General features: G+C 40.2%; 1 protein-coding gene across 1 annotated transcript; it reads left to right on the top strand.

Moving 5' to 3' along the window:
- Positions 1–332: 332 nt before the first annotated feature.
- Positions 333–7,116, top strand: LOC114582967 (vomeronasal type-2 receptor 26-like). The gene is made up of 5 exons (XM_028704314.2): positions 333–547; positions 2,047–2,338; positions 5,189–5,416; positions 5,874–6,000; positions 6,218–7,116. Exons 1-5 carry the CDS (start codon positions 333–335, stop codon positions 7,114–7,116), a joined length of 1,761 nt encoding a protein of 586 aa, XP_028560147.2.
- The last annotated feature ends 2,519 nt before the right edge of the window (positions 7,117–9,635 follow it).

Below are 9,635 nucleotides of genomic sequence, written 5' to 3'. Positions count from 1 at the left end.
TAAAACCACTTGCAATTATTAGTGCTGGAGACTGCAAAGGATGTTATCTATGTGCCATGTTAAAAAATATGTCTCGGGACCACTGCTATTTTTCTAAAAAAGAGGTGTTGGAACTCACCCTGAACACCTCCCTTGTTCTTTTATAATGCCAACAGCGCCCATATGGTGAGTTCTGGCTGAAAAAAAGTCCTGTTCAGGAATAACAGTATTTATTCTTGAGGTTTATGGTGTATTGCAGAGAGACGAGTATTCAGATCAGCCATTGAAATGATGGAGTTGTCAGTAGAAACATAATAAAGCAAGTCTAGTGAAGGTTTGTCGTTACAGTCAGGATGGAGACCTTTGTGATGTTGCTGCTGGCACAACCTCCTCACATATGCAAGGCTCACATTGTGAAGTGTCATATCCATGATCCACACCCCCCGCTTCACAAGTATCACCAGTCAGGGGAGCTCATTCTTGGTGGCATAGCTACTCACAACTTCATCGTCTCCAAAGAATTATCCTTCACTGAAGAACCCCCACCAGCATTGGTTGAAGAACTTATGTAAGGAATTTCCTTTCATTTTTTAAATCAGTCTTAGATCTGCATTTCATTATGATGACTTATGGGTTAGGACTGTGGAAAAAGCTTCAGGTCTGAGGAAGGTTGTTCCAGGGGCAGGGAGGAAGCTCCTTGTTTTCTAGAGCAAACACACACACACACACACTGTGGACCTAATTAGATATGCTAGGGATGTTTTGTATCCTATTTCAACCAGGCACCTGTAACCAATGAAGCTTTTATCTCTGTCTCCTGCTATCTATGCAGGTGAATCTGATGGTCTTGCATACCTGGTATATTATTTAAAAGCTAATTCCCAATTATACTACCATTTCAGTTGGAAGACCATAAGTAGGAGGTGAGCACAATAGAACAGTAGGAATCAATCTGGCCCCTGTGAGCACAGGGTACTGGAAAAGATGGACCTGTGGTCTGATTCAGAACTGCTTTTCTTAACCTGCTACACTTATGGAACATCCTGTTCATGATTCCCAGCTAAAGGTTATATATCTATCATTATAAAAAGTTATTGATCACCCTATACTTCATGAATGTTTCTGATTTCATCTCACAGATGGCAAAATCTCGGGTTAAAGCCCAATTTCTGCTCCCCTCCTTCTTTAAAAATACAGCAGGTGTTACTTTTCTCATCTTTATTTATTCATTCATAATTTTGGTACCCTAATTGCCATCTTTCAAAATATCAAGGAAGAGTTGCTTTTTTTCAGATGTGACTAAGAAAGTATTATGTAGAAATTGTTCACCTGAGAGTCGCCACTATCTTCCTTCAAATCTGATTCCTGATGATAAGCAAGCAAACAAACAAAAAGCTCATTTTCTCCTTGTTTGGTGTTATTTCATTGTTTTCTACATCTCTGATTTGTTCAGAAAATCTTCATAAGGCACCCTGTACCAAAGGCATTTAATTTAGAGTAAGAATAAAACTGGAATAAATGAATATTTGTTACATTTAAATACTAAATAGCACCTCTTATTGTGTTTAGATTATATGTTTTTATATAACACTTTAAATTTTGAAGGTGATTACCAAGAAAATGTCATTTTGAAGAAAAGTCAGGCTGTCCAATATTTTTTTTTATTTAGTTATTAAAATGTTTATATACCACTGTGCCATAAAAATATACATCAAAGTAGGTTACAGCTATAAAACATAAAACTGTACAATAAAGGCTAGCATACAGTTCTGAAGATGAACACTGATGCTGTTTAGTTCTGTCATCTCTGCACATATAGGTATAGGCAATATCATTTCCTGAAGATTATCACTCTGGTAGCTTCACCTTTGTGTAGACAATGTTATGCCAAAGATTACATCAAGGAATGTATTGTACTGACACCTGCCATCTTGGGAGACAGTGGAAGAGTGTGCCATGAAGAAAGAAGTTGTGTAAATACTAAAATATATAACAATATTTAAAGAAGCTTACACGTAACATAGTTGTATTTTTTAGAAGCTTAACAGAATGTAATTCTTGTTCTAGTGTAGTGCCAAAGCATTACCAACACATCCTAGCCTTGGCATTCGCAGTCAAGGAGATCAATGAAAACCTCCACCTCTTACCCAATGTTACCTTGGGCTTCCACATCTATGACAGCTATTTCAATGGAAAGTGGACCTATCATGCCACAATGCTCCTGATATCTACACTAAACAGATTTTTCCCCAACTACAAATGTGACAGTCAGGATGACCTGATAGCAGTTATTGGTGGGTTGGACTCTCCAGTCTCTCTTCATGTGGCTACAATCTTGGATCAATATAAAATTCCACAGGTAGTGTGTGTGTGTGTGTGAAACATGCAGTTTTGAACATCTTTCATACCTGCTTTATCCTTCCAGATTCCATTTCATTGTTTATTGACATAATTGTGTAAAATGAAGGTAATGAGGTAGACGTGATCTTTTCTGTACCTTTCATGTCCAGATCAGGAGAAACAGCCATTAGGGTTTCTTCGTTTTGTGTTTGGTTGTTCATAAATGGGAATCCATAAAAGGCTGAGCTGAGATTCATGAAAATATTCTTCTGGTACTTGTGCAGATTAAACAGAAGAACAGAAGATCTACAGCATCTAGCTAAATTTGGATGAGTGAAATTCAGTGTTTTAATTCATTCTCCTTTTTGCCATCTGTTATACACACTATTGTGCCAGGATAGGAGGGGAGCCATATATGTATGTTGAAGTTCTTATTTTAGACTGGACCACATGTAGGAAGGTGACCCATTTTCAAAAGTATGTAGATCCTGATTTTCATTGAACTGAGCAAGAAGCTCCATACTTGAGTAACTTGAATACAGGTAAGGCTAGGTGGTGAGAAATGTGTGTTGTTTAAAGTACTTATACATTATTTAGGTATTGTGTTTATTACTATCTATTTATTTATTTCCACTTATTAATCTTTTCCTATGAAACATCTCAAAGCCATCTAACAATAAAAATATTCAACAATCAAATCATGTATACAAGTTCAACATATAAAAAGGAAACTAAAATCATTACATGCATAAAAACAATTTAAAACCCAACATGGATAAAGATAGGGATAAACAGTGGCGTAGCGTGGGTTGTCAGCACCCGGGGCAAGGCAAGTAATTTGCGCCCCCTAACCCGTGGATTTGCGCCCCCTAACCCGTGGATTTGTGCCCCCTAACCTGTGGATTTGCCCTAATCCCAGATGTTGCGCCCGGTGCGGCTGGCCCCCCCTGCACCCCCCACGCGACGCTACTGGGGATAAACATCTCCACTTAAAAGACTGATTGAAAATGGAAAATTTCCAGTAGGTGCCAAACAGATAACAGTGATGCCACCTATCTGATATGTAATGGGAAGAAGCGAGGTCGTGAAAATACAGATATCAGGTGTCAAAAGCCAGGGTAAAATGATGTGTCTTCAGCTCTCAGTGTAAACTACATACTGAATTTGCCAGGTGCACCTCACAACTTAGGGGCTACCAAAGAGAATGTCCTTTCCCATGCCACCAGTCCCAGGTTTTTGAGATGGTAGAACAAGCAAGATGGGCCACAAAGCCAATCTTAATACCCAAGTGGGACTGTAGGGAAGGAGGCAGTCTTTATAATATTTGGGGTCTAAGACATTTATGGCTTTAAATATTAGCTTGAGCACCTTAAATAGAACCAAGAAATGAATGGGCAATAAGCAAACAAACTTAATTTATATTGACAATTGTGTTGTATTGTGTTTAAAACAAGTTTTTGGTTAAAGGTGTGAGACAAGGACTCTGCAGTGCAGTTGTTCCCTCAGCCAGTTCTCCCCAGCTTCCCTCTGCAAGGTGGACATAAGCTAGCCACCATTTGATCAGTATAAGGCCCCTCTTTGCAGCATGAAAATAACAACATTCACTTGCTTGCCTGGTTGTTGTAATTTCTGCTTGAATAGTGTATGTGCTGATCTTTGGACATTCATATTTCTCAATATTGTTGTTACTATTATCATCACACACCCCTCCATTCTATATCTCTCTTTAGTTAATATATGGCCCAGCTCCAGTGAGGCATGACAAAGCCTCAGGCCTTTTGTTCTACCAGCTGGTCCCTGAGGAAGCCCTTCAGTATGAAGGGATTCTCTCTTTGCTTCTGCATTTCTGGTGGACATGGATTGGGATAATTGTGATGGATAATGACAGTGGAGAAAGATTTCTGCAAAGTGTGCTTCCAGTGTTCTCCCAGAGAGGCATCTGTTTTGCCTTCATAGAGAGATTACCCATGTTATCCTTCGTCACTGAAATGGGAAGCATGATGGAAGATGGGGCAAGAATACATGATAAAATCATGGACTCTCAAACAAATGTATTGGTGGCTTCTGGAGAATCCTATACTTTGGTTTTTTTGAGATGGTTGCCATATTTGTCAAATCTAGATGTGTCTAAAAAACCTAAAGGCAAAGTATGGATAATGACAGCCCAGATGGAGCTTGTCTCATTTGTCTATCAGAGGACTTGGGAGACACAAATGCTGCATGGTGCTCTGTCCTTCACATTTCACTCCAATAATCTATCAGGATTTAAAACTTTCCTTGAGAGCAGAAGCCCTTCCAGCACAAAAGGTGATGGTTTTATCAGGCACTTCTGGGAACAGGCCTTTGACTGTATATTCCAAAATACCACTGTTGACGAGGTGCAAGGAAACATTTGCACAGGGGATGAAAAGCTGGAGAGCCTTCCTGGCACTTATTTTGAAATGAGCATGTCTGGCCACAGCTACAGTATCTATAATGCTGTATATGTCATGGCACATACTCTACAAACTGTGTCTTCATCTCGACTTAAAAAGAGGGCAATGGTGGATGGAGGAAGATGGACAGTTCAGACTCAAGATTTGTGGCAGGTAATGGGTTGATATTTTATCCAACATTGTATTTTATCCTGTGTGTTAAGAAAGACCCCAAAGAACCTTTTTCATCTTGGCATTTACATCTCCCTTCCTCTTACCATGAAATGGAAAATAGTTTTTTCTGCCTTAATCTGTGGAGACTGATGCAATTTTGTTGATCTGTCTTCCTCCACTCAAAACCCACCCATGCCATCATTGAACTGATGGTATTGAATTTAGTCTGAAAGATCCCACTAAAGAATGTTCTAAACTCTTGTCTTTTCTTTCCATTCTAGCTGCATCATTTTCTGAGAAGCATTTCGTTTAACAACAGTGCTGGGGACATGATTTCTTTTGACGAGAATGGGGTGCTTGTTGCTGGATTTGATATTATCAACTGGATTATTTTCTCCAACCAATCCTTTCAGGGGATGAAGGTTGGGACAGTGGATCCCCAGGTTTCTTCCGACCAACTATTCGCCATCAATGAAGATGCTGTGACATGGCATACCTGGTTTAACCAGGTAGAATCTAATTGTATGGAATTTAGATTGACTTCCAGGTTTGAATGAGCACTGACACTGTGTTATGATATGTAAAATGATTTTTAGTGGACAATGAATGACTGCTTGAAAAGAGAGTGTGTTAATTGAGAAGGTTAAAAAACCCCACAGAAATATATAAAATACTATATTAAATTATATTCCAAAGGTTCTGCCCTTTTGATATTATTGACTGAGGAATTTCAATCAATTCTGCCTTGCTGTGAAAAAATAACAACAGTGGATAATTTAAAAGAAAACAGGAAACATGTCAACCATTACCAATATGACGGTGTAGAAAAATGTGTGGAAACATCACTATAGTAACATTAAAAAAGGCCCCAGTATAAGGATTCCAAGCTCCTCATTCTCACTTTGTTCTTTTTGATTTATGGATTCAGCACAAAATATTTCTTGTACTGTATCCTTCATGACTTAGGTGAGGCCTATTTCTGTGTGCAGTGAAAGCTGCAATCCTGGCTCTAGCAAGAAAGTGAAGGAGGGGAAGTCATTTTGCTGCTATGACTGCATCCCATGTCCTCAAGGGAAGATTTCAGACCAGAAAGGTAAGAAATGAATGACTCAGCAGTATTTTCCCAGGGGAGGAGTGGGCAATGATAGACTGGTCTACATGAGCCAATACTGAGAGGGAGTTTGCCACAAAATATTAGGTAGCTGCTCCCATGGGTGCCTCACTTCACCCCCAATTCTTGCATCCTTCCTTCCTCAGCAATATGTGCTGTTCAGATTTTGTGAGAGGAAGTCAATAACTTTTCATTTCAGACATGAATGATTGCGTCAAATGCATGGAGCAAAGCTATCCAAACAAAGAACAGGATTTCTGTCTTCACAAGATTGTCATCTTCTTGTCTTATGAAGAACCTTTGGGGATAGGATTGGCCTGTTGCACTCTTTCCTTTGCTTTGACCACCGCTCTGGTGCTAGGGACATTTATGAAGCACCACAATACTCCCATTGTCAAAGCAAATAACAGGGACCTCACCTACACTCTCCTCACCTCCCTTCTACTCTGCTTCCTTTGCGTTTTGCTATTCATTGGACAGCCTAAGAAGGTGGTGTGTCTTCGACAGATTGCTTTTGGCATCATCTTCTCAGTGGCTGTTTCTTGTGTGCTGGCAAAAACCATCACTGTGGTTCTGGCTTTCATGGCCAACAAACCAGGATCAAGGATGCAGAAGTGGGTGGGGAAGAAGTTGGCCAGCACCATTGTTTTCTCTTGCTCCTTTATTCAAGCAGCCATTTGTACTGTGTGGCTGGCTACTACTCCCCCTTTCCCAGACATTGACACAAAATCACTTAATGAAGAAATTGTACTAGAATGTAACGAAGGATCTGTACCTATGTTTTATTGTGTCTTGGGCTACATGGGCTTGCTGGCCACTATCAGTTTCACTGTAGCTTTCCTGGCCAGGAAGTTACCTGACAGTTTCAATGAAGCCAAGTTCATCACTTTCAGCATGTTGGTCTTCTGCAGTGTTTGGGTGTCATTTATTCCAGCCTATCTCAGCTCCAAGGGAAAATACATGGTTGCTGTGGAGAGTTTTTCTATTTTAGCCTCCAGTGCAGGGCTGTTGGGTTGCATATTTTCCCCAAAATGTTACATTCTTTTGTTGAGGCCTGAGCTGAACAAGAGGGAACAGCTAATAAAAAGAGGTTTTTGAAGCATTTAAGTATCTGCATGTTTCTTGCTATGGACAAATGTGGGCCACCTTATTGTTGGGGCCAGAAGGAATTTTTCCACTTAGTGAATTAGCAGCTGCCATTTGGTTTTCGCCTACCACAACTTTGTAAGGTTAGGCATTGAGTAAGCCTTTGTTTAATGGAGGGTAGGTTGTATCCTCCGCCTGCCCCACCTCTATAAGGGCAATCTGTTAACAGGATCCAGGGGTGTGGATCTTGTATTAAGCACAGGCGTGGGCTACGGCCATGCTATGACCACAACAGGGTTCCCTTGTGGTGTCCCTATTTGGTGTAAGTCATAGGGCTCCCCCTATTGGTAGCATACCCTTAGCTGGACTCCCTGCAGACAGGTGAGAGTCAAGACACTGCCTGGCTTCACCCTAAGCCAAACCACTCCCATCTGTAACCAATAAAGTTGTGGCCTGTTTTAGCCTATTAACCTAAATATTCACATCTCTGTGTTATTAATCAATAGGCAATTGAGGGGTGTGGGGTCTTGGCACGCAAATGCTCACTGCCAATATCTCCAGATAAAACACTTGCCAACCACCTTCTATGGATCAGCAGCTTCTACAGCCTCAGAGACCCCAAAGATATTGAAGTAGCTGATTAATTCTTGTGCAACAATAATACCCAACCATCAACATATATAAATCTTTGTTACTATCAAACCAGTTTGATATACAGGTATTGAGGGAGGAATGGAATAAAGAATTAGAGATCTCTATTTCGACCACACAGTGGGAAACTGTTTTAAGTGCTATAACAAGGGCACCTCAGGACCTTAAACTGAGGCTCATACAACAAAAAAATAACATTTAGAATATACTGGACCCCATTATGTTTGTCTAAAAAAGGGCTATCTAGGGTATCTAACTGTTGAAGATGCAATAGGGATAATGCTTCTCTAAAACATATGTTTTTTCATTGTCCTATACTGAGAGATTTTTGGCAGAAGGTAACTGAAACTATCAACAGAACCGTACGGAACAACCTTACATTTACAGGGCAAAATATCCTTTTGAATTATATACCCAGCATATGAAACCTTACAAAAGGACAATATGAGTTGACTCTCCATGCTCTTACCACAGCAAAAGACTGATACTGATGAATTGGAAAAATAAAAATGCAGCTCCCTTCTACAATTGGATGGAAGACTTTTACAAACTCAAAACATGTGAACAACTTGCATATAAACACAGACTTGCCATGGACAAACTCAATTATATTTGGAATCCATTCTTACAAATTTAATAGGTTAAGGTCTGGTGAAGTACAATAACAACTTTGTAAAGTAAAAAAGAGAGAAATAAATAAAGACCAAAACTCAATTGGACCATTGAGGAAGGGCAAAAAATTAATGGAAAGCTAAGCTTTGAGCTGCACATCAGATCAAAATTGCTAGGCAGAAAATGAAGCAAAGGAAAATTCATGTCCAGGTGTGACAAACATAATTTTTTGAAAGCTTCTGCAATTCCGCAGGGGAAACTCCAACCTTGACTTTGCAATTATTTTCCTTTGTTATTATAAAGTAGACTGTAATTAATTCTGCCACATGCAAAACCACCTACAATTTTTAGTGGTGGAGACAGTGAAGTATTTTATATAAGTGCCATGTTCAAAATATGGCTCAGGACTAACAAAATTTATTCCTCAGGTTTAAGGTTTATTTCAGACTGACAAGTATTCAGTGCCTGCCTTTGAAACTATAGACAATACATTGAGGGAGGTGTCAGTGGAAACGCACACTCAGGATGGTAGCATTTGTGGTGTTGCTGCTGGCACTGCTTCCTGAAATGACATGCAAGACTCACATTGTGAAGTGTCATGTCCATGATCCACACCCTCCACTTCACAAGTATCACCAGTCAGGAGACCTCATCCTTGGTGGCCTAGCTTCTCAGATCTTCATAATCTCCAAACAATTATCCTTCACTGAAGAACCTCCACCAACATTGTTTGAAGAACTTATGTAAGGGATTTACCTACTTTTTGTAAATAGTCTAATATCTGCATCCTCATAATGGTGGCTTTGGGGTTTGGCTGTTGAAGAAAGCTTCAGGGAAATAAAGGTATGAGGAAGGTGTGCCAGGACCAGGGAGGAGGTTCCCTGTTCTCTAGAGCATGAACACTATGAGCACCATGACTTTGTGGGCCTAGGTAGATATGCTAAAGATGCCTTATTCCCACTAGGCAGTTGCTATCTATGCAGGTGAGTGTTGTAGTTTTGCACACATGGTAAATAATTTAACAGCTAATCTCCAATTTCAGTATCATCTCAGTGGGAAGCTGCTGAGAGTTTGAGACCCATCGACTACAATCACCTGGTTTAGCTGCAAAGAGATTTCCTGGGATGTGGTCACGATGGCATGGTGACAGCTTCTAGGAGCCACAAATGAGAACTGAGGGCAGGGTGGGAGCCAAAGGTGGACAAACTATCCCTGAAGCAGCATGACCTGTTCCCCACCAGAGGTCTTACCACTCCCTTATCAGCCCA

Source organism: Podarcis muralis, chromosome 13 (genome assembly GCF_964188315.1).
Source record: "Podarcis muralis chromosome 13, rPodMur119.hap1.1, whole genome shotgun sequence".
In the NCBI taxonomy this organism is placed as follows: domain Eukaryota; kingdom Metazoa; phylum Chordata; class Lepidosauria; order Squamata; family Lacertidae; genus Podarcis; species Podarcis muralis.
This window is presented reverse-complemented; position numbering and strand designations above follow the sequence as displayed.

Excerpts from the sequence above, each read along its gene's own strand:
- LOC114582967 (XM_028704314.2), top strand. The coding sequence starts at position 333 with ATGGAGACCTTTGTGATGTTGCTGCTGGCACAACCTCCTCACATATGC. Across the intron at positions 2,339-5,188 it reads ATCAATATAAAATTCCACAG|CTGCATCATTTTCTGAGAAG; the intron begins GTAGTGTGTGTG and ends TTTCCATTCTAG. Across the intron at positions 5,417-5,873 it reads GGCATACCTGGTTTAACCAG|GTGAGGCCTATTTCTGTGTG; the intron begins GTAGAATCTAAT and ends TTCATGACTTAG.